Source organism: Aquarana catesbeiana, linkage group LG08 (genome assembly GCF_042186555.1).
Source record: "Aquarana catesbeiana isolate 2022-GZ linkage group LG08, ASM4218655v1, whole genome shotgun sequence".
In the NCBI taxonomy this organism is placed as follows: Eukaryota; Metazoa; Chordata; class Amphibia; order Anura; family Ranidae; genus Aquarana; species Aquarana catesbeiana.
This window is the reverse complement of record NC_133331.1, coordinates 145913838-145940100: the sequence shown is the minus strand read 5'-3', so window position 1 is coordinate 145940100 and position 26263 is coordinate 145913838. Positions and strand designations below refer to the sequence as shown.

Genomic DNA, 26263 nt, shown 5'->3' with positions numbered 1-26263 from the left:
ATGTGCTGGGGTTTGTATGTATTCATGAGACTCTTGCTTGTGGAACAATAATAAAAGCATATTTATAGGTACAAGGAAGTCTGTGTTTTGTTTAATGACGCCCCTTAAGCCCCTCCCACTGTCAGAAGTTTGACCACGCCCACATTTGCCGCTGCGCGCTATGCAAGGTTACTTCCTTCCTCAAGTGTCCCTCATTCTGAAGTTTAAAAATTGTGAGGTATGGGTTTCATGGTAAACCATTTTGACTTTGTGAAAAGGTAAGGTGGTCCAAAGGACTCTGCAGAGTGTTCCCAGGTCACCTGATGGGTTCCAATAGAGATCCCACTTATAAGATTGTAGGGATTTTGGGGTGAGAATCCCTAATTCATATGATCTCGCTGACCTAGCAAAGATGTAATATAATTCCTTATCATCTCCAAATACGGAAAGGTTTCTACACAGTAAGAGCTGTGAAAATGTGGAATAGACTCCCTCCAGAGGTGGTTCTGGCCAGCTTAGTAGATTGCTTTAGCCACCTGCCAACTGGTTCATGCCGATATATGGCGGCAAAGTGGTTTGTCCAGCGAATCGCCATATGTGTACGTCTGTACCTTTAAGGGCGATAGCAGGCGTGCCACGCACCCAATGTGAGTGGCCAGTGGGCGTGATCTTTCCTAAATGTACATACATACATAATATAATTAGGTAGTACTAACATTTATAGGTAAAGTTGATCCAAGGAAAATCCGATTGCGTCTAGGGGGATCAGGAAGGAATTTTTCCCCCTGCTGTAGCGAATTGGATCATGCTTTGCTGGGGTTTTTTGCGTTCCTCTGGATCAACTGTGGGTATAGGATTTGTCAGGTTCCGAGGAAGAGGCCAATTGTTGAGAAGGCGCCCCTTGCGGCTAAGTGCAGTTCTCCCCTGGGAGTGATACAGAGGGAGTAGTGCCCAAAGGTTCACAGTTTGCCAGGTGTTGTTGGTGATGAGCCAGTCACGTGGAGTGCACTGGTAGTTGCTGGGATGACCCGCAGAGCCACTGAGCGCGGGGTGCCGGGCAGAAGATGTCAGTAGGGGCAAATCGGTAGCAGGAACTGAAGACAAGTCAGGGGGTCATACACGAGAGATAAATTGAGAAATGCCAGAGACGAAGTACAGATGAAGGTGCAGACAGGAGCACAGTCGGTGATGCAAGCCAGAGGTCAATCAGGAGCAAATCAGAAGCAGAAGTCAAACAAGCCGGGTCGGTAACAGGGAACAGAATCACAGAGACACAGGAAACATTGGGAAGCTGATGATAATTCAGGAAGGGGTGGCGCCAACAGCAGGCTTAAATAGACCCGGAAGTACTGCCCACATTAGTCACACTGGGCACCATGGTGGCCATGATTGTCTTGGGCAGAATTGCCAGTCCTTCTTCGGCCATTTTCCTGACAGGATTGGGTACTGTATATGGGATTGTATAATATTATTTATTACGTATTTATTTATTTGGTTGAACTAGATGGACTTGTGTCTTTTTTCAACCTGACTAACTATGAATTAGGTGCTGTCCTGATAATGAAGTATTGCATTTTCCTATTAGGGCAATGATATCAAGCAGTGCATGTCCTACAACACATTATTCCTGTGTTTACATTAGTTGTGTGTACTAGAAGTCAACATCAAGAGATCTACACTGATTTTGCAGGAAATGTGTTCCTGGTTGTGACACTTATTTGGCAATATACCTGGCTTAATTTTGCTATCCACATCCACTCATTACAAAACAGCAAAAATATATTTCCTTTCTTCAGTTATGAGCAATCCAGCTTTTACAAACTTTACAGTTTTCCTAACCCTAAAATATATCTATATGTAAGTGCGCGTCCTCAGTATACACAATTAAATTGCTTGTGTGAAAATAAATAAATAAATAAACAAATAATCTTATGGAAAAAAATCATATTGAATGTTGATGCAATCAAAAATTCATTATGCTCAGTAAAAAAATAATTGTGACATAAATCCATGCTTATAAAATCAAATGAGTGATTAAATAAATCTTATAAAATGTGTGATTTAGGTGGAAGATGAGTTATTTCATGCACCACATCTCAGTGGATTTAGTGATAAGTCTTAAAGTACTACAGGACTTTCAAGGTGCTGGAATAACATAATTACATACACATATTCAGTAAAAAAGTTTACCAACAATTTTTATTCAAAAAATTATTAAAATCACGGTTACAAATACATAACCATATCATGATCTTATTTGCCAGAACATGAGTAAAGTAACTGTTTACACGCTACAATGATGTTACATTCTCAACATGTTTCGCTGAGTATGCGGCTTCTTCAGGAGTTATTGCAGCATCAAAACTTTATAAGAAGTGAACAAATAGACACTAAAAATGTATACAAAAATAATATCATTTTACATTTCTTATTAACAGTTAATTTTATTTTAACCTTAAATCATGTCCTAAACACTCCAAGAAATTACTCAAATTTATTAGAAAAAGAGCCACTGGCTTCTATGTTTAGATGTTTAAGCCCTTGGGCTTATTTTTATAATAAGTTTGAGTAATTTCTTGCATAAAGTAGGTGAGTGTTTACAACATGATTTAAGGTAAAAATAAAAATGTTTATAAGAAATTGAAAATTATAACATTTTTGTATACATTCTTATTGTTTATTTGTTCATTTCTTATATAGTTCCTATGCTACAATAACTCCTGAAGAAGCCGCATACTTGGCAAAACATGTTGAGAATGTAACATCATTGTAGCGTGTAAAAGGTTACTTTAACTATTTTCTGGCAAACAAGATCATGATATGGTTATGTGTTTTTAACTGTGATTTTAATGATTTTTTGAGTAAAAACTTTTTTACTGAATATGTGTTTGTAATTATGTTATTCCAGCACCTTGAAAATCTAGTACTACTTTAAGGCTCCGTTGACTCTTGTGCGATGCGGGAACCCTGCAAATCCACTGTGGGTTCTCGCATCGCACCAGACTCGCATGGCAGTTCACACTGCCATATGTGAACTGCAGGGAGTGTCAATACAATGTTAATGACACCCTATTTCAGCTCGCATAGCGCATTGCGAACTAAGAGTGCGGACATGAATCGGATTGCATGGGTGTTCACACCCATGCGATCCGATTCTGGTGCGGACCAAAAAACGGGTCCTGTGTGAGTTTGGTCCGAATGCGATATCAGCCATACTATCTGAAATCGCATTGCACGGACATCGCATGTGATTTCCACTGCAGTGCTGTGCGAATCACATGCGATCTCGCAGAGCGCACAAGGGTGAACCGGGACTAAGACTTATGGATAAATCCTATAATCACACTAAAAGAATACTGAATAAATTCCAGTGCCTATGTCATCAAAAGTTCATGAATACATATTTGTACTATATTTGTACTATAAGTCCATTTGGATATTATCCAATAAGGTGCAAAGAAAGGATGACAGCTAAGTGCTTTCCACAAGAGACCTCCACCACATATCACACAGCCTCTTACCGGATCATTTTGATCTCTCAACTAAGCAGAGATAAAAATGCTCTTGTATAAATGAGCTCACAAGGAAACCGCCAGCTTCAGCCAATGAGAACCTTCAGAAGTCCAGGTCAATTGGCACCAAGGACCAATATTGTGTCACCACGTCAGGGCAAACCAAATTATTCTCAAAATAATAAAGAGACAGCCAACATATTGTAAAATCGCAAAGGTGGGTCACTTTATTCAAGAGCATACAGGATACTTACACAGTGAGTACAGAGATACACAGTACAAACGCCTCACTTCCTTTTCCTGCTGCTGAATAAAGCTATCTACCTTTGCAATTTTATGTCTGCTGTCTCTTTATTGTTTTGAAGATAACTTGAGCTCAAGTTTGTGTGCTGCATTCCAACCAATAGAATACACTTAGCACAGAAAGAACCCTTCTATATATATATATATATATATATATATATATATATATATATATATGGACTAAAGGAAAATAGACTGTTTACTTTGCAACTGAAGTTGTACTTTGCCTGGGGGTTTTCTCTAGAGCTTAGTGAATGAGGTGAAGCTCTGCTGACTACAATCATTCAATCATGTGCAAGCAAAAATGCTGTTTTTTTGGTTTTCCTTGCATGTCATTGGATATTCTTTGCAAAGGGAAATGTCACCATATTCACAGACTTGGTCTGTGTAACTATTCTTGCAAAGTGAACAACTTATTTGCCTTTGGTAAATTATACCTCATATGACTTGGATGGTTCAGGGATGTAAATTTTTACAATATATATATATATATATATGTGCATATTAAGATATGATTGTTTGTTTATTTGACTAGGAAATGCAAATTTAGGAACTAATAGAAAAGAATTAGTGAAATTGATCACATCAAGAATCATTCGGATTGGATTGACTTTCCTCTAATCAGGGAAATAATTGTGTACCAATCTGTTGATTGTTCTGCTTATGCTTAATATTTATTGTATGTTTATGGTAGTATGTCATTATAGAGGATGTATTGAAGGATATTTTTAGGAAATCCAAGAGTCCACTTTACAGGGCTTATCACCCTTCTGCCTAACTTCATATTTACAAGTTTCCTTATTGAGAACAGCCTCGCAGTTTGCAGGATCTTCAATAACTGGCTTTGCAAATCTGAAATAGGGAAACAAAAATTGATGTTTTTTTTTTTTTTTTTTAAGTTTTTTTTTATTACCAGACAACAGAGGTTACATACAGTATCAAACCCAATACATAAAAGTACCTGTGAGAATACAAAACACACAAGGGAAGGAACAGTCTAGAACAAAATTTACACCAGATTCGACCCATGGTTTCTCAGTATAGCACCTCAGAGCCTGGTAAGTACCTTTTTTCCGCCTTTTTTGTAAACACCCAACATGTTTACGTAATTTCATCATAATGCCCTGTACACACGGTCGGACATTCCGACAACAACACACATGGATTTTTTTTCCGACGGATGTTGGCTCAAACTTGTCTTGCATACACATGGCCGCACAAAGTTGTCGGAAAATCCGATTGTTCTGAACGCGGTGACGTAAAACACGTACGTCGGGACTATAAATGGGGCAGTAGCCAATAGCTTTCGTCTCTTAATTTATTCTGAGCATGCGTGGCACTTTGTGTGTCAGATTTGTGTACACACGATCGGAATTTCCGACAACGGATTTTGTTGTCAGAAAATTTTATAGCAAGCTCTCAAACTTTGTGTGTCGGAAATTCCGATGGAAAATGTGTGATGGAGCCTACGCACGGTTGGAATTTCCGACAACAAGGTCCTATCACACATTTTCTGTCGGAAATGGCTATTAAAGGTAACTATCCTCACATGTAATCTGTTTGCTTGTAATTAGTGCATGTGTATAAAAGGTCAATGAGTTTCTGGACTCCTGACAGACCCTTGCATCTTTTATCCAGTGCTGCACTGACATTTCTGGATTCTGATTCATGGGGAAAGCAAAAGAGTTGTCAAAGGATACCCTTCCCTTCCTATCGTATGACAGAACTGGTGCATGGTGATTGACCCATAGCTGTGACCTGGGATCAACCAAATCAAGTGGTGGGAAGCAAAAGGAAAAGGTTCTATGTGCTGCTGGGGGGGGGGGGGGGGATGCATTAACTTTAATCTGTTACCTTGCTTTGCATAATCAAGCATAGGTTCTCTTTCTTGGAGCAGGCACTCTAGAATACGGTTTTACTGTCAGATATGATTCTTAACTGCCTATTCACTCCAATAGGCTCTATGTCTAAAATTAAATATTTGGTTGACAGACTCCAGTGTATACGGTATATATGTTCTTTTATCTGGAGCCAAACTCTGTGATTGCCCATATGCCAATTAAGCCCAATCAGCTGCAGTCACCATCATAAAAAACTTACATAGTATAAAAGTATCCTTCTGCTCCCAGCACTGAACAGAGTGGCAGAGGAGCAAAGCAAAGGCAAGTATAAAGTGCTGGGGAGGGCTGCATTGAAGTGGACTTATTGGTTTGCCCTGCAATGGCGACCCTTCAGAGGGGGCCCTGCCCCCCCAACATTATGCTGTGCCCCACCATGTGCCCCCCCCAATTTTTTTTTTACAAAAAGGCAATGTCTAATGCCCCGTACACACGGTCGGACATTGATCGGGCATTCCAACAACAAAATCCTAGGATTTTTTCCGACGGATGTTGGCTCAAACTTGTCTTGCATGCACACGGTCACACAAAGTTGTCGGAAAATCTGATCATTCTGAACGCGGTGACGTAAAACACGTACATCGGGACTATAAACGGGGCAGTAGCCAATAGCTTTCATCTCTTTATTTATTCTGAGCATGCGTGGCACTTTGTGTGTCCGATTTGTGTACACACGATCGGAAATTCCGACAACGGATTTTGTTGTGGGAAAATTTTATAGCCTGCTCTCAAACTTTGTGTGTCAGAAAATCCGATGGAAAATGTGTGATGGAGCCTACACACGGTCGGAATTTCCGACAACAAGGTCCTATCACACATTTTCGGTCGGAAAATCCGACTGTGTGTACGGGGCATAAGAGGGAGAGCGTCCCCAGTCAACTCCTGCGGGTGATTCCTCCCCCCTCCCTCTGCTCGCTGACACTGCATAATGCGAGCGCTCACACAACCATGGCCGTCCGATCTGCTCCTTCCCCTGTATCCTCATTGGCAGGGAGAAGAGCGAGTTGCAGGAAGGACTCCACCAAGACTCTCAGTTACTGAAAAAACAGACTGATTTCTCCCGTCCTTAGGACAGGAGAACCAGCCTGTAAATTCCAAGAGATGCCAGACCAACGCTGTCAATAGCAGGGGCAGGACAGCAAGAGGAGGCTGGGGAACCCCACAGTGGCAGAACACCAGGGCCCGGTGGCAAGACAACCTTTGCAACCCTGATAGTTCTCCCACTGCTTTGGACCCTTATTTTTTCTTGGTATGCTGGTGACATATATCTCTTGTTTTCTGCCACCCTGGAGGGGGGGGCCAATACAGTAGGAAGGGAGCTCACAGCAGAACATGTGAAAGGGCCGTTGTGGGATCATAGTAAAGAGCCCCAGAATATATACATACATATATATATATATATATATATATATATATATATATATATATATATTTATGGTCGTGGCCCTAAGACCGAGACAAATGTGGATCACATAAACACACGACAAGACTCACAACATAAATAGACCTGAGGTGTGGCTTTTGGTCGTCTGGTAGGTATGGCAAGAAAAGGGGCCATACCCAAGATAAGTAATGGATGATTGTGGAGGAGAATTTGCTGAGAAGTGCTGTAAAAAGGGGAATGGGAGGGAGGGTATCGTGCACTGAAACTGACAAAGAGGAAGGGGAAGTGGTCAGCTTAAATACCCTCCGGGCTCCTCCCATAAATTCAGGCCAGCACACTGGCCTTCTAACTTATGGTCGTGGCCCTAAGACCGAGACAAATGTGGATCACATAAACACACGACAAGACTCACAACATAAATAGACCTGAGGTGTGGCTTTTGGTCGTCTGGTAGGTATGGCAAGAAAAGGGGCCAAAAATAACCAGGTAGGGAAGTATCTTTATTGCCTCTAACCTCATTGAGTGAGCTTGGAGAAAGGGCCATCTTGAGGGAATATATATCTGGTAAAGCAGGCAGACTTTCACCTGCCTAGCTTCTTGGTCACATGGTCTGGTACTCCTTGCTGAGATGTGGCTGAGGCTGCGCCGATCCAAAGGAATATCCAGAATACCGCCCGGGGTCTAGGCCTAAGTTGACCAGTAGGACCCAAACATGTTTAATAAACTGATTTCCACTCAGGGGGTTAACCTGAAAAGGCAGTAACGGGCTGGAGACTGGCTGGGTAGGTGAAAGAGCAGACGGTCAAAAGATCGTTGCTGGGCACCAGGCGTTGCTGGTTCGAAAGAAGTTTATATCCACTCCGGGTCCGGTTTGTTGCGTTTTCCGTAAGATAAAGGACATAGTGGCTTGGATACCGGCCAGGTACAGCCTGATAGGGGTATGAGGGAGAGCCAGCTGTGTGTGGCAATAAGATATAAAGGCTAGGACATGAGTGACGTCATCTACTGTGGTTCCGGGACAAGTGGCAAGGAACCTACGGTAGGTGTACCAGGCCGTGGGATAAGCCTTTAGTGTGTTGCTAAACAGTGAGTGGTTGATGAGCCGGGTTGCATTGGCAAGGTGTGGCTTCAATCCATTGTTAGTTGAGACCAAGGTGGGATAGGAGTGGATGATGGGTCAGCTCCGGGTTCCTGCTGGAAGAATGAGACAAAATTGGAGCGGGACAGTGCATCGGCTGCGGTATTGCACTTGCCAGGGATATGCTTACAGTAACTGTTAAATTTGGTGATGTAGTGACAATTGCAGCAGACTGCGCAGGAAGGACATGACGGGGAGTGACTTGGATCTACCCTTATTAATGATGTCAGCTGTAACCTGGTTGTCTGGTGAAGAGCTCTGTCTGATCTGTTCACGTGTGGCCCCAGACTTGGGCTGCTGCCGCGATGGGGTACAGCTCGAACAAAGACAAAGATCGAGGGAAGCCAGGAATCAGGCAGATTTCCGGGGGCCAAGGTCTGGAAAACCAGTGATGGCCAAAAATTGCAGCAAAGCCAGTGGAGGCTGCAGCATCTGTGACTACCTGGGGCGACTGAGCTGATACTGAGAGAAAAACATTGATATGTCATTCCAGTTGAAGAGGAACTCGTCCCACAAAGCCAAGTCTGCTATTGCTGCTGGGTCTAGTCTGAGGACTTGGTCGGGTCCTACACTCGGGCAAGAAAGACAAAGAGCCTTGAGATGAACGACCGCCCCTGAGGAATTGTTTTCATAGCGAAATTGAGCATCCCTATCAAGGACTGCAGCTGTCTTTTAGTACATTCCTGTGACCGGGTAAACTCTTGAATGACCAACCTAACACAAGCTAATTTGTCAGAAGGCAGGCTAGGCTGCATGGCATGCGTATCCAGGACGATGCCTGAGAAACTTATGAAATGTGTTGGGCCTTCCACTATGTGTCCATTGAGATTGTTGAAGACCTCTTAGCTTGTCTAGATCTACCGGGGGGGGGGTATGTCTAGGTGTTCGATAAGCAGAAAATCGTCCGGATTATGGATAACCCTGTGACATTGGGCCTGGTGTGACAGGTTCAAGTGAGGGATTGGGCGAAACCGTCAGCTTTGTGAGCAAAGTGGCGACAAAAGAGTTCCGTGTCTGTGAGGCTCCAGTCAGAGCTTATCTGGAACTGGGCAAGTCTCGCTGCTGCTTTGGCTGAAAAATGGCCGATGGTCGTAGACGGCAAAACCTCCATATTTGTAAGCAAGATCTGTCACTGCATGAAGGTATAAGTCCCGCTCCTCCCTCCTGCTGAGGGTGGCTGAACAAAGTACATCTCTGAACATCCCGAAGGCCAGGGAGAACTCAGTGGCTGACAGCTTACGACTGAGGCTGGGGTCTCTCGACTTGACAACCACTGAGACATCCCCCCAGGCGTATGATTTGTTGTCCGCCAAGTCATGGACTGAGATGAGCAGGGATGCCAAATGCCATATTTTTCTCTCCAATATATCCTCCCTGATGCTGGTCGGGACAAGATGAACGGGGAGGACGATAGGTGCAGAGCCTGGTGTACCTGCAGAAGGAGAAGCTGTCATCGGGACCATGACCAGGTCCGGGAGGGCCATGGATGGGCGAACTTTCAAAGGTGTGACTCTGGTCTGGACGTCCGAACTGTTGCGGCTAAGGGGGAGACCAAAGAGTGCAGCTGGGCCCCGTGGATGGATTGTAGGGCCCAGCTGCAGCTGGAGGCGGGAAGAGGAGCCTGAAAAGCTTTGCCTTCCTGGCCGTTAGCAGGAAAGGGAATATCCCTGCGACTCAGCTATGAGTTTGGGGATGTTCCGTCCCCTGAGGGACTGCAGGCAGCCGCGCTCTGAGCCGTTTGGGGGAGGGTAACAGAGGGGCGGGTGTGAAGTCCTCGCTGCCAGAAGACAAAAAGGGGGCTGGGTGCTCATATTTAAGAGGAGTCATAGCCATAGGATAGAGAGCGGAGTGGTAAAGAGAAAACTCAGAGAGGAGGAAAAAGGAAGAAGTACAGAAAAAGGAATGATAGGCATAGACAGGAGCTGACAGAGTTCTGTTGTGCAGAACTTATGTTGAGTGGAAATTTAGAAAACTCAGAAGAGTGCGTGGCGACCGAGGTGGGCCAGGAGGTGACTGGCCAGATAACTGATAGCTCGGGTGCCTGTCTGTGGCAAGCACAAACCTGAAGACCAGAAGCCCAGGGCGTACTGGGGCGAGAAGTAGAAGTCTGGTACGGCCTACGTAGGAATGTTGCGGTCTGTAGGGGGTGACGTGTGCTCGGCCTGCTAACACTTGCCCTGCCAGCAAATCTACTGTTAAGCGACCTTGTCTGCGAGGTGAAGGGTCGCCCTTCGAAAACAGAGTGTCATGTATAGACATATGTGACAGAACTAACGCCTGGAGATCACGTCCAATGATGTATGTGAAGTAACAGTATAGTGAAAGGGTGCTGCAGAATGATGTGATAGAAAAGCCCATGAACTAGACCCTGACTGACGCTCTAGTAGCGAGGTCCTGGTTATGATCGAAACTCGGTCGACCGGGAACACCTGCAGTAGGGGTGACATGAGTGCAACAAGATTTCTTTACTTTTTTTTTTTTTTCCTTTTTTTTATGTGTCCCCCTTGTATGCGACTGGCCCTGGTGAAGATGCAAACATAGCGTTTTTTTTTTTTTTGTTTTTTTTGTTTTTTTTTTTACCTGGGAAATAACGTCCAACCTGGTACAGGATGGAACCTGAACTCGACTGACCTGAGGGAGAAAAGATAGACGAAAACAATGAGTGGCTCGTATGAATGCCACTGGAGACGAGTGACCGATTAAGTGCCACTAAAAAATGAAGTGGGCTGTATGAGCACCACTGAGTGTGCTTGCAGGGATTGCAAGGAGTATATGTTGAGATGCATGTTTGCAGCGATTGCAAATGGGTATATGCTGAGATGCGTGTTTTGCAGTGATTGCAAAAAAAAGGGTAAATGCTGAACTGCGTGTTTTGTAGCGATTGCAAGGAGTTTATACTTAGATGCGTGTTTTGCAGTGATTGCAAAAATGGGTAAATGCTGAGATGCATGTTTTGCAGCGATTGCAAGTGGGTAAACACTAAGATGCGTGTATTTGCAGCAATTGCAAGGAGTTTATACTGAGATGCATGTTTTGCAGTGATTGTATACGGGTAAATGGTAAGATACGTGTATTTGTAGTAATTGCAAGGAGTTTGTACTGAGATGCATAATTTTACAGAGATTGCAAAATGGGTATATGCCGAGATGTGTGTTTTTTGCAGCAAATGCAAGGAGTTATGATGAGATGCGTGTCTTGCAGCGATTGCAAGGAGTTATGATGAGATGCGTGTCTTGCAGCGATTGCAAGGAGTTATGATGAGATGCGTGTCTTGCAGCGATTGCAAGGAGTTATGATGAGATGCGTATCTTGCAGCGATTGCAAGGAGCTATGATGAGATGCGTATCTTGCAGCGATTGCAAGGAGCTATGATGAGATGCGTATCTTGCAGCGATTGCAAGGAGCTATGATGAGATGCGTATCTTGCAGCAATTGCAAGGAGCTATGATGGAATGCGTATCTTGCAGCGATTGCAAGGAGCTATGATGGGATGCGTGTCTTGCAGCAATTGCAAGGAGCTATGATGAGATGCGTGTTCTTGCAGTGATTGCAAAATGGGTATATGCTGAGATGCGTGTATTTGCAGCAACTGCAAGGAGTTTGTACTGAGATGCATGTTTTGCAGAGATTGCAAAATGGGTATATGCTGCGATGCGTGTTTTTTGCAGCGATTGCAAGGAGTTATCATGAGATGCGTATCTTGCAGCGATTGCAAGGAGTGTATACTGAGATGCATGTTGCAGCAATTGCAAAAATGGGTAAATGTTGAGATGCGTGATCTTGCAATGATTGCAAGGAGATTATACTGAGATGCATGTTTTTTTTGCAGCGATAGCAAATGGGTAAATGTTGAGATGCGTGATCTTGCAATGATTGCAAGGAGATTATACTGAGATGCATGTTGTTGCAGCGATAGCAAATGGGTAAATGTTGAGATGCGTGTTCTTGCAGCGATTGCAAGGAGTTTATACTGAGATGCATGTTGCAGCGATTGCAAATGGGTAAATGTTGAGATGCGTGTTCTTGCAGCGATTGCAAGGAGTTATGATGAGATGCGTAGCTTGCAGCGATTGCAAGAAAGGTCACCTACTGGTAGGCGAAAAAGAAAAGGATAGCAGAAATTGTATATGTAGGAAGGAACTGCGAAGTGGCATATGTAACGAATCGTAGATTTGTTATAGGGACTGTTACGTATTGGTGTGTGGGATACTCGTGACGCAAACCGTTGTGCCGCTTGTGTGACTAGGTTCGGAGTGGACTGTGATGCATGTAACTGCTGAGGTGATGTGAATCGGACAAAAAATAAATAATGAATCGTAGGGTATGGTAAGAACCACTACAAATTGGTGTGCAGGATAAGACCGATGCAAACCGTTGTGCCGCCGAGGCGACTAGGCTTGAAACCGACTGATTCGTATGACATGAAAGCAATACGAAACAGTCAGTAGAAAATTACATAAACAACGAACCATTTGTGGGGTACAACAGGGACTAATAAGAATCAGTGAGCGGGATGCATCCGATGCGAACCGTTGTGCTGCCGATGCGACTAGATTCGAATCGGATTGTAGCAGGTATGCAATATGAATCGGTTGTAAAGAGATGGCACTGATACAAATCGGTTGTAAGATGTATGAAGTGAATCCAATACAAATCGGTTGCAGCGTGTATACCACACCTTACTTCTAAAACCGAACACATTCCAACCACCCAGCCCCCCAGGCTAATCAAAGTGCAGACAAGGCCCCATGTGGGTCTAATTACCACCTCAATCACACACAAAACCCATGCAAATAATACATGCTGATCTCCAAATGGATGAGATGGCAACCCCATAGACAGTGAATCCTATGAGAAAATGAAGCCTGTATCGAGTGATATCAGAGAACAACCGACAATGGCTCAGAGCCTTGGATCTACGAACGAATCGTATGTTTGTGGATAGGATGACAAGCAAGGCAGAGCGAGCCTGCAAATCCAAGTTTGCAGGTATAGGAAACATATCCAATGGTAACATTGCATATGAACAAAAAGGTTTGAACCCTACCTGCAACAGCAAGCGAGAACCGCCGACGAAGACGCCGCAACCCACTTGTAATCGAACGCACAGACTTATGAACACAAGGTAAGCTGGGAAGAGTCAGCACAGTGACATGTAGTATCGTGCACTGAAACTGACAAAGAGGAAGGGGAAGTGGTCAGCTTAAATACCCTCCGGGCTCCTCCCATAAATTCAGGCCAGCACACTGGCCTTCTAACATATTTGCATTTTATGGTTGCCCCCCTACTTTTAATCCTGTCCCCCCATGTGCCCCCCTAAATATGAAAGCTGGAGATGCCACTGTTGCCCTGACGAGGCAAAGTAGAGATTTACTTTAAAATGCTTTACAAACATTACCCAGTAATAAAAATGGGAAGGGCTGAGCAGATGAGCAAGTGGCATCTTCCTCAAGAACTAGTAAGATATGTTGGGCTGGTTGCTTTCAATGGACAGACCTTACCTTTCAAACAATGATCACAGTGGGACTTCCGGTCAGTGACGTGCTAGTCATCATTAAGTTACCTGCTCCCCATTCAGACCTGTGATCTTGTAGAGAAAGTCTTCCAGCATCAGCTTACTTTGTAGCCCTGAAATGTGACTGGATCCAGTCAGATGTGACTGGATGTGAAGAGCTGCAAAGGAAGTTGACACTGAAAGATATGCAAAGAAGTATCACAATAAATCATGTCCTCAATGAACATCCATCTTTCTTGAAACCCACCAGTCAGTAACGTATTATGGCACACTTTTCATGTTACACTTTCTTTGCCCACAGAAACCTGTCAACACCATGAAAGGGCTTGTTGATTTTGTTTACCAGGTTAAAGGTTCCCAGTCCTCCCCTGAACAGAACATCCAGTCATCCAATGTGATATGTTTCGGGAATCGTTTTGCTTTTCAAAGATAACTGTAGATCTCTGCCAAAACTTCTTGTATTGCAGTATATTGGGACATGTATTTTCTTTTTGCTGAGCAGATGCTACATGAATTCCATATTTATTGCTGCTCATAATATGTTGAAAAATAAAGTAATGAGCAAGCAAACCTACTTGAAACAGCAGTCAATATGTTCTCCATCACAAGAACATGATGAACAATCCTTTTCTATCCACTCCTCTCCCTTTTCATGATGCACTCCATTCTTTACACAGTCTGAAATTGAAAAGTAGAAATTCTCTTATTCATTTTGAACAAAAACAAAGTTTTGGCTGAACATACTGTATTTCTTGCTGACCCAGATATGTAACCTATTGCTTTATTGCAACAGACTATGTGCAAAACAAACAAGAGAAGAATTGTTCTGAAAAGAATTAATAATTTTGTTTTATTCAACACTATAATTAGTAAAATATTAGGTTGTTGCCTTACGTTTTCATAGGTCCTACCTGTCTATAATGTACAAAAAAGAGGAAAGTCTTCCGTATTTCATAGTTATGTTTAATTAAAATAATGGTGTAGAGCTAAAGAATTTTGTTAGTCATGATGTTGGCAGGTCTGATATTGAGCTGGTCTGCATTCCTCACACAAGATTACTGATCTACTTAGTATGGAATTTAGGAATTTTTTGGACATGCATTTAACATGAGGAATGGGGTAGATATTTAATTGATAAGTTACTGTTTCTGTTCAGTGGGTAAAAACACATGTGAGGGTCTGTGTGGGTTTCTAAGGGCTAATGGGATGGAAATACAGGTAAAGATTCTGGAACAGGAGTGCTCAACCTGTGGCCCGTGGGCCACATTTGGCCCTCTGAGCCTTCTGATGTGGCCCTCAACCCCAAACCAGGGAAGTGCTTGATGGCGATCAGGGCTTACCAACCTGCCATCCCAAAGCATCAGAGTACATCGAGCCTCTTTAGTAGCACCCGTACCTGTCCCAGGTGGAGTGATACCAAGTGCAATTTGCCTGGTTCTGGAGAGCGATGCCAACAGAAGCTGGAAGAGGAAGTGTATTGGGCATCACATACACTGCACTTTTGCAATGGGCATATTAGCACCTATAAAAGGTTTAACAACTATTAGGCTGCTTTCACACTGATCTGCGGGTGCAGCGCAGTGCTCCTGTGGACTAGTTGCACTGAGCCATATTTTTTCTGCATACACCCGGATAAACCACAGCGCATCAGTGTGAAAGCAGTCTTATAGAGGTCTTATGACAGTAAGGGCTTGTTTAAATTTGCGGTTTGTGGAGCTCTAAAACCCCATAGTTGTGACGTGTTTTTATCACATACGTCAACCACTGGTCTAGCATCAGGGGTCACAATGGCGACCCCGCCCCATGCTCCAGGAGGCCCGTACGACCTCCCTGTCATTATGAAATTCTGAACCATTTTATTTAATTATGGCCCATGACAAATTACCAAATCACTTTGTGAAGGAATGTGATGTAGATAATAATAATAGTAATCTGAAAATGTCTATTTTCTTATGTGCATACATATTTTTCTCCTTACTCATTATATAAGTATACAGGTTTGCTCTGTTCCTATATTTTCTCAAGATGGCGGGTACCCCCTGCATCCCACACATCAGAAGAACGCGGAACTGAAGATAAAACCAAAGATCAGCCAGACCTCGTTATGAACATTCTCCTTCTTAACCAATGAGATGTACCTATTTGACTAACATAGCAATGACGTATTTGTGTGTATAAAACATTAACACCGCCTTGAATAAATTAGAAGTGTAACAGTAATGCTACTGAGCGTGTCTCAGAGTGTTTACTTTTATATGCATGCATATCAACACTTTTCAAATTAGAGACAGCAGCAGATAACCTTGGGCTCGATTGGAGCTCTTAATCATTTCCTTAACAGATGGTGCCGAAACCCGGGACCTCAGGCTACAGTCGAAGTTATACCGCGACAAGCATTCGGGCGTTAACTGATTGATGAGAGTGGGGTTTGCGCAGCCCTAACAGTACCGGTGAGTTTAATTAATATTCTTACCACTGTACGACTCTCTTATCTTTCGGTTGACAGCTGGATTCTGTCGGTATGCTGAGACTGTCTTAGAGGCAGGTATTTCCTCGCCTGAGGTTGTTTTAACGAACCTGCTGATGGGTTTCTGCTGACTGTATTTGTTCACTGTCTGCCATTCTTTGGGCTACGAAACTCAGCAGTCTAAGGGTGCTACATGTGTGATTGTGTGGTCTCTTTAATGAGATGGTTTCCCTTGTAGCAAACGTTTATAGACGGATTACTATTTTAGCTGCTGGCTTTGCAGTCTAAAGTGCTACATGTGTGAATGTGTGCTCTCATCTCCAGATGAACTTTCGGTCTCTGGAATGAGTTGGTTTCCCTTGTGGCAAACGTCTATAAAACGGGTTTATTTTTGCAGGGTGGTCTGCCCTTGTGGTTATTTTAGCCTGCTGAAATTTTGCAGTTCGAAGAGTGGCAGGTGTAATGTCCTGTCGTGATTGTATTTGTGGTTTATTGTTTGCTATACATGAGAGGGGGTGGGGACTGGTGAAAGTCAGAGAAGGAGGCTACCCGAAGGATCTGTTGGGTCACAAGCCGTTGCTCCCTACTACCCCTGACGTGCTTGTACTGAGATTAAACGTACATTACCCGGTGACAGGGGGGTTTGGGCAGCCCCTCGAAGTGATAGAACAGAGAGCCAGGGAGGAGGGTTATCAAACCATTAGTTGTCCTCATTCCCCCTTCAAACCGTCAGCCAAGACTGCGGCAGACGAACAAAACAGAGTTAGAGACCTTGGTTACGTCTTAGGAGGCCCTGAGAGAGGAGGGGGAGATGGGTCAGAACAACTCTAAACCGGAGAAAGGAATTTGCTGATAAGAACGCTGAGAAAAATATTAACTCCTTGGTTGTATGTATTCCCCTCTCAAGCCGTTAGCCGAGAAACAGAAAGTGATATTGTAAAGATGTTGAAATAGTTAACAAAGTTGAAAGAAGTGACGAAAGTTATGTTGCAGAAGAAACAGGGAGAAAAATCCTGTGTGATAAAGAAAATTGGATAAAGGAAGTTAAGAAAGATGGCGATTGTATTATGTATGTGTATCACAGAGCTGATGATATGTTGGAACTTGAAACAAAGGAGGGGAGGGACAGCACTGCCCTCCGTCTAACAACCACTCCTTTCTCACCACCCAAGCGCAACCCACTGTGACAACTCAGCCCGGCGGCCATCTTAGTGCACCCATGCCTTCACTTTCTACCCAGTCCAGTGCACTTCCTGCCGGCGGCCATCTTGGTACACCCAGTAAGCTTAAACAGCCTGTACCCAGCCCTCCCTGTTCTAAACCAAGATGGTTCATACCACACACCTGTCTTCCCCAATACAGGAGCATCACATTCCCAGGCCGGATATGTTAATGATGAAGAAGCATCTGAGTGGGAAGCCCGACAGCAGGCAGCAAGGCCACCCACTGATTTAACCCCCAATCCGGCTCCAGACTCTCAGTTCCGAGAGGATCTCAAACACATGCTGGCAACCGTAAAGAACAGTGCTTCTTGCCAGACCCTGCCCCAACAACAGTCTCGGTTACCAGAAGGGGCACCAGTGATGTATGTCGCTTTTACTCTATCACAAGCAGCGGCCTTAGTGACAAGTCTGCCTGACCCAGAGAAGCAGCCAATTCCCTTCTACAACAGGATAGTGCAGATACAAGAAACTTACTCAGCTGCCTGGAGAGACTTGATCAACCTATGCCAAATCAAAGCAGGATATGTCTTTTGGCCAGTCATGCAGATGGCCTTCAATGATGCCTGCCTGACAAGTGCCACTTCCTACACCTCAGGCGTGGAGTTCTGTGCACAACTCCACGACTGGGCAAAGGAGAAGTTGACGGATCAGAAGACCACAATCCAAGATATTACCCAAGATAAAGGGGAGTCTGTGAAGAAGTATCATGCTAGACTCATAAAGGCACACACACACATGTTATCAACTGCTTTTGTTTCAGGGCTCAGAGAGGATATCAGAAAAGGCCTGATGGTGGCCCGCCCTGAATACCATTCAATGAAAATGTCTGATTTATTGTTGGTGACCAGAGGTATAGAAAATCAAAAAGGTAAAAAACCAACGCCCCTCATGGTAACCCATGACGAAGATCCCGCCTACACTAGTCCACCACCACTGCCCAATACCAGGGAAAGGATCACCTGTTACAACTGTGGGAAACGGGGTCACTTCAGAAAAGAATGCAGAGCCCCAAGATGTCCCAGACGAAAAACCTACCACTTTCCTCATTGACAGGGGTGCAGCCAAAAGTGTGTTGAGGGCGGTGAACCTGCCTAATAGTTCTTTCCTTTCCACTATTGATGTTTCCTGCGTAGGAATGGATGGGGTGCCCCGCTCCAGTCCACTTCCTGATTTGCTTGCCAGATTTGTGGTGTCCTCTACATGTCCCTTGAATCTACTAGGAGCTGATGTGTTGTCCAGACTACAGGCCTCAATCAGGACACGCCTGAAGGGGGGATGAAGTTACATACTCCCCTATCTTTAGAAGACTCATCTGCCTTGTGTTCTCTGCCTCTCCTGATGACACTTAATGAAGAAAAAACTTCAAGTTCAATACTGCAGGAAGTACTTGACAGAATCCCTGCGTGCCTATGGTCCACAGGACCGGAAGACAACGGTCACTTAAAGGTGCCACCAGTTTCAGTCAAGCTAAAAGAGGGCGCATCATTGCCCCGGAAACCACAATAACCCCAAGAAGAGAACCCCTAAAGGAGAACCAGGTACCTGCTGTGGATGCCTTTGACTGCAAAATACCTCACAGAGGTGGACCTTACAAACGTTTTCTTCAGTGTCCACCCTCACCCCTCCTGCTGGTACCTTTTTGCATTCATCCACGGAAAGAAACGGAAACATACCTAAACAGTTGTGCCACAAGGGGTACAGAACTTTCCAAGCCAGTCTGCAAAAACTATGGCTATCATCCTTGACACATGACAAGAGGAACAGCCGGAAGTGATTCTCTTCCAACATGTTGATGACCTTCTCCTTTATGCAGCTGACTTACCCCCTGTTGAAGTCACCTCAGAAAGCCTGTTGTGCTATCTTGCCAACCAGGGCTGCAGAGCCTCAAAGCCCAAATTGCAGTGGTGCTCAACACCTGTCATTTTCCTTGGACTAATTTCCTAGTGCAGAGCATGGATTCCAGAAGCCTTCCTACTGATGCTCTGCAATCAGACCCTTCCAGATGTCTCCTGAAGAAATATCTAAAGTTTGAAGCCTTTAAGTGCGCCACCCCCGGCGCTAGGGCTCCCAGCCTACGGCAAAATGCTCAAGTTCCTTGTATCCGAACGTCTGGGACATGCTGCAGGTGTACTCACCCAATCACACGGCATCAGCCTACGCCCCGTAGGATATTATTCCCGTCGGCTGGATGCGGTAGCAAGAGGAGGCCTATTGTGTCTGCGAGCTGGATTTGCTACACAAGCCTTGCTTGACAAAACTTTGAACTTGGTCCTCGGACACTGCCTCGTTCTGCTTGCTCCCCATGACGTTGTTGCCATATTCAACCAAGATCCAGCCGAAACACTTGTCCACTACCAGACACTTGAGACTCCTGTCTTCCCTCCTACTGGACAGCATTACTCTATTAAGTTGTCAAACACTGAACCCTACCACCCTTCTTCCACTTCTCGAGGGGGGAAAGGAGGAGGAGTAGAGTCTTGACTTGTCACCCCATAACCACACAGGACACGCGGTCACCACTGAAAACACTGTTCTACAAGCTGAAGCCTTACCACTGGTGATGTCTACACAGGAGGCAGAGCTGTAAGCACTTACTACAGCATGTAAATGGGCAGAGGGAAAAAGAGCCAACATTCATATGGACTCAAGATATGCTTTCAACATTGCCCATGATTATGGTGTTATCTAGAACAGAGGACTCCTGATGGCTGCAGGAACACCTGTGAAAACTTGATTGATGCCTTGCTTCTCACAACCTAAGTGACTATTCTGAGTAAAGCACACGACAAAATGAACTCAAAGGAAGCTTAAGGCAATCATCGAGCCAATACAGCTGCCAAACAGACAGCTGGTGGTCCACGGGAAGTGGACAGCAGGGTGGTAGAAGAAGACCACCCCGTGCTTACCTTACAGACTTTCCCAGTGGACAGAGTTTATCTAAAAGAACTACAGGAAACAACAAGTCCGGATAAGAAGGAAAGCTGGAAACGGAGAGGAGCAACTCTCAGAAATGGACTATTCGAGTGCAACAAGAAGCCTTGTCTACCCAGGAGTATGTACCCAGCTGTGGTGCAATGGGCACATGGAGCTGCCCACTTGACAAATACTTTTATGAACTCTCTTATCAACAAGTGTTGCACCAAGAGTTACTCCACTGACCGACAACTTCTGCAGATCATGCATTATCTGCACCAAATGTAACCCAGGATGCACAGAAGAAGCACAGAAGAAGCACCTGGCAAAAGCCCTATACCCCATTCCAGAGGATGCAAATTGATCATTCTCAAGTGCCAAGAAGTGACAGATTTGAAAACGCCCTAGTGGAAGTGGTCACGACTGCCAGAACCACAGCTAAGAAACTACTGAGTGAGATAGTATGTAGATTTGGGGTCCCAGAGGTGATATTGAGAGATCAGGGACCAGCCCTAACAACAACCCTTACAAAAGAGATTTGGGCAGCACTGGGGGTTCAGTTGGCACTACACATCCCATACCACCCTCAAAGTAGCGGGAAGGTAGAAAGGATGAATGGGACACTAAAAACAGGATGTTAAAGATGGCCCAAGAGACTAACATGAGTTGGCCAGACAGTTAGCCCATTGCCCTGTTCAGTGTCAGACACACCCCCAGGGGAAACATGCCCTATCCCCTTATGAAATTTTGTTTGGTTCAGCTCCCAGACTTGGTTGTTACTTTCCACAACAGTTACAGTTACAGTCTGATGTGTTGACTAATTATGTAACCACATTATCACGAGAATTAACCTGAATGCATGTCCAGGTGTTTTCTTCCATTCCAGATCCTGAATTAGATACAGGAACACACCAACTACTGTCAGGAGATCCTTGAGCCAAGTTATGATGGTCCATTCCAAGTTTTGGTGACCACAGCCACCTCAGTCAAGTTGGCCAGGAAGAACACCTGAATGCACGCTTATCACTGCAGGAGAGCGTGTTTTCGGGTGCTACATATCCTTTTTCTGTTTGATCTAGGGGGGAGGGGCCCAGGAGGTGGCCATCACAAAAATGATAACATAATTACATTTTGGTGTAACTCTTCAGGTACACATGTGACTACCTTTACCTTAGATTACTGTGACATAGTACCTTGTCCGTTTGACCCTTCATGGTGATGCCATTGGTACAGTGAGATCCCTGACGGTAAGGACATATATGTATGCCACACAGACAGTTACTGGGGACAGAGTTGTGGTTTCTGTGGGGGCCAGTGGGTTGGAACACAGGGCCAGACTGGGCGACCACAGAGTGCATTAGACAAAAAAGATGAAAATAGAAAGCCCCCATATCCTAACCAAAGATACCCCTGATACATGCACTGACCCAGCACACAGTCAGAGGAGGAAGCGAGCAGCTCTCTCCGGAAGCTTTTGATCCTCATGTATACATACATGTCATAGGGGTTACAAGGGGGGTCCCTGATGAGTTTAAAGCCAGGGATCAGGTAAAAGCTGGTTTTAAGTCTTTGATCCCCATAACAACTGTCAGCAAGAATGTAGATTGGATTAACTACATGTCATGGTTATGCAATAGAGTTTGTCGATCAGCATACCTGTCTCCATGTGTTCATCTCTAGAGACCAGCTGACCCTCACCTGACTGCTTTTGTAACCTCTCCTCTAAGCATGGCCCCACCCCAGGCCCTATCAGGGAACCCTATATTAACCTGTGCACTGCAAGCCAGCAGTGCTGATCAACCACTGTGTGTTAGCCTCTGTGTGTACTTGCTGTGTTTCCTACATCTGATTTCTGTTACCGACTTTGGCCTGTTCCCGGCCATCCCTGTTTGCCTGTGACCCTGATGTTCCAGCCAGCTCCCTCCTTCCTCTTCTCCTGTAGTCTACCGTGAGCGTGAGCTGTGAGACCCTGGGGGCCGCGACCTGGAGCCAGACTGCAGCGCAGTCCATCCTCACCACTAGAGGCTCTGGTGAACACCTGCTGGCTCTTAGACTCCGCGCCCTGGGGAATCTATGCTCTAGCTCCCAGTGGGATCTGTGTCAGTGATCCAGTAGACCTGATTCCTGAACCTCCCAGGGTTTAAGCCGCAACAGTCACCCGTAGGGTCCACTACCTTGCGGTGCACTCCTGATCCCAACGGTGTGCATCTGTCACCCAGCCTCTAGGTGACCTGACACTACACATATTATAACCAACAGAGATGTGTAAATTACACTAAAGATGCCCTCCAGGGAATTGCTGACCAGTTAGCCCCCACTTCCTACATGACATTCCAGAACCGGATGGCCTTAGACATGGTGTTAGCCGAGAAGAGGGGTGTTTGTAAAATCATAGGAAAAAACGGGAACCTGTTGTACATACATTCCTGATAATATTGGCCCAAATGGTAAGGTTACTCTAGCTATAAAGAAATTAGAAGATCTGTCACTGGAGTTGAAGAAGAACTCAGGTATCACAGACCCATGGGACCAATACTTTAGCTGGATGAGTGGGTGGCAGAAGGTGCTCGTCCAGATAGGGGTAACGGTATTAATAATCCTGGTTCTTTTAGCCCTGATTGTATGCTGTATTCTACCTTTTGTAAAAAGTTAATGAGCAAGGCTGTAGACAATAGCACACCTACATTTCTCCACCAAGAAGAAGAGGACCTCCTTATGATGGAAGATGACAAACCGTTCACTCCTCTACAGTCACTGCCTGTCCAAAATCTCACAATCCTATAGGGTTATAGGGATAGATAGCGCCTGACTGCACATCTCCAGCTGTATCGAGGAGGGAAGTGAACAGTTGCTGCCCAATTCTATATACAGCCTAAAAGAGTTGCTGAGGAGAAGGGCCAGGCTAAAAGTAGGACCTTTAGTATTAGGGACAGAGAAAAAAAAAAAAAAAAATAGTCATTTTAGGGGGGATTGTGAAGGAATGTGATGTAGATAATAATAATAGTAATCTGAAAATGTCTATTTTCTTATGTGCATACATATTTTTCTCCTTACTCATTATATAAGTATACAGGTTTGCTCTGTTCCTATATTTTCTCAAGATGGCGGGTACCCCCTGCATCCCACACATCAGAAGAACGCGGAACTGAAGATAAAACCAAAGATCAGCCAGACCTCGTTATGAACATTCTCCTTCTTAACCAATGAGATGTACCTATTTGACTAACATAGCAATGACGTATTTGTGTGTATAAAACATTAACACCGCCTGGAATAAATTAGAAGTGTAACAGTAATGCTACTGAGCGTGTCTCAGAGTGTTTACTTTTATATGCATGCATATCAACACTTTTCAAATTAGAGACAGCAGCAGATAACCTTGGGCTCGATTGGAGCTCTTAATCATTTCCTTAACAACTTAAGTGGCCCTCATTCTTCAAAAGGTTGAGCACCCCCTGTTCTGGAACTAAAAATCCAACAGTAGATAGCAGTGCTTGCACATCATGTGCACTAATGTTTGTAATTTAGGTAACAAGCTTTGGGAGCTGACAGCTCTTATGTCTAGGGATAATTAGGACTTTGTTGCGATTACAGAGACATGGTTCAAAGATTAAAATAACTGGTGGAAATACCTATACCAGGGTACACACTGGGAAAGGCAGAGTGAGAAAGAGGGGTAGTGGAGTTGCCATTTATTGCAAGCGTATAAAGCTAAAATCAAGTTAGAAAACCATTGTACTACTTGAAACCCTCTGGGTCTGCCTACAAAACAGTTCCTTCGTTAGAATTGGTGTTGTATACAGACCTACAGGAAAATCAGAGGATTATGATAACTTGTTGATTAACATAATAAATCAAATGATGATGAAGGGAGAGGTTTTAATTATGGATGACTTCAACATGCTGGACATCAACTGGAGTTTTCACACAGCACATAAAAGCAGGAGCAGGTAAAAGCATGAACTGCTAGTATTAAAAAAAAACCTATCCAAATGCCCATTTTACTTACCTGAAGCCACAGTCATATGGCAATCCTTTTCTCTTCTTCTGTTTTCTTTCTGGAGTTCTTCGGAAGTTCTCATCACTGCCTGCATGATGATGACACCTACTGGTGGAGGCAGCGCTTTCAGCTGCTGGGTCCTCTCTTCTAGGCTCCAGGGATAGGAGAACTCACAGGGGTGGTGGAGTACCAGTACCCAGGATAATGAGCAGGGGAAAATACATGGATCCCATGGCAGAAAATTAACTTGGCTCATAGAGGAAAATGCTACTTTGATCCGTTACTTTGCAGGATGGCTTAGGAAGGGGTATTAGGAATAAAGACCGAGGAGTAAGGTAATTGATGCACTATTTAGGCTGGGTTCACATATGAACCGTACCTGGCTCACAGCAGGGGTCCTGTGCGTCCTGGTTCACCATTTTAGGTCGGATTTCAGCCCGAATTTTGGGCTGAATTAGGACCTAAAATGGACCAAAAGACCCACTGTGGAGATATGTGAATCGGCTCCATAGAGAGCTGGTCAAAATCTCTTGCTTTTGCGAATTGGATGCGGGGAATCCCCGCATCCAATTCACAATGGTGTGAACTGAGCCTTAAATATAATTTTTGCCTGTAGTTCAGCTTTAGCCACTTCCCATCCTTAGGCCATTTATAAAGTGGTTTATATAAGTGGTTATAACGGGATCATGGTTGAGGCCACAACCATGATCCTGGTATAGAGTTTTACAGGTAAAACTGATCTGAGTGGCCATACAACCACTGGATCTCTTTGCAGGCAGTGAAAGGGTCTCGCCCCCCCCGCTGCCACCATTACCGGGCTCTCCTGTCTAATCGGGTTGGATGCAACCGGCAGCATCAGCTTTCCTGGACACAGTGGGAGGAACTAATGTTCCTCCCACTGTGCGATGTCAGAAACCGGAAGTGACAAGGATTGTGTCACTTCCAGCTGTGGTCTCATGTAAAGAAGCCATTAACGGCTTGTGACTGCATCTGATCAAACCGATCTTGGATTGATCAGATGCTTTGACCAGAGGAGAGATCTGGGGACTAATAGATCTCTCCCAGATCTCTCCAAAAAGAGGAACTGTCACGGACCTTGCTATCACAAGGGATGTTTTTCATCCCTTGTGATAGCAATAAAGTTGATCCAAAAAAAATTAAAAGTGCAGTACAAAAAAAAAAGTTAAATAAATGATAATGATAAAAAATCTAAAGTGCCTGTCACCCCATGCTCATGCGCACGTAGGTTCCGCAAACATATGTAAATCTCACAACACACATATCAGTTATTGCCGTGAACATCAGAGCAAGAGCATTAATTCTAGACCTCCTGTGTAACTCTAAACTGGTAACCTATAAAGGCTTATAAAGTGTCACCTTTGGAGATTTTTAGGTACCATAGATTGGAGCCGTTCCACAGGTGTATGCAATTTTAAAGTGTGACATGTTAGGTATCTATTTACTCTGCATAACATCATCTTATGTTTTACTAAAAAATTGGGCATTATATTGTGTTTGTATTGACTAAAACTCATTAAAGTGTATTTGAGGCAACTAAATTGTATTTATTTATTTTCTCCAGCTTTTTTAAAGAATTGCTGTAATCTACAGGCCCCCTGGGCCAGTATAAACCTTCCTTGATGACTTCTCTGCCTGGCTACCCAACCCTACTTTCTTCCTTCTGTAATTTTCACCATCATTCTCAGTGACTTCAACACATCCCTGTTAATACTAACAATCCTGCTACGTTTAAACTTCTCACTCTGACCTCCTCTATTGACCTGAAGAAATTAATACATGCTATTACTCGCTCAGATGGCAACACCCTTGACTTTGTTTTCTCCTTCCTAGGCACTCCGTGCAACCCCTCCAACAATCCTTTTCCTCTCTCTGATCACTACCTTATTAGTTTCGCTCTCTCCCTGTCTTCC

General features: G+C 44.3%; 1 protein-coding gene across 1 annotated transcript in view; it reads right to left on the bottom strand.

The window, feature by feature from the left end:
- Positions 1–3453: 3453 nt before the first annotated feature.
- The window catches only part of LOC141106103 (beta-microseminoprotein-like), a 42055-nt gene continuing 19245 nt past the window's right edge, over positions 3454–26263 (bottom strand). Inside the window, exons 3-4 of the mRNA XM_073596538.1 lie at positions 14305–14407; positions 3454–4646 (exon numbers count right to left, since the gene is read on the bottom strand). Coding sequence (XP_073452639.1) covers positions 4523–4646; positions 14305–14407 — 227 coding nt within the window. The 3' untranslated portion in view covers positions 3454–4522. The remainder of the gene's footprint in view (positions 4647–14304; positions 14408–26263) is intronic.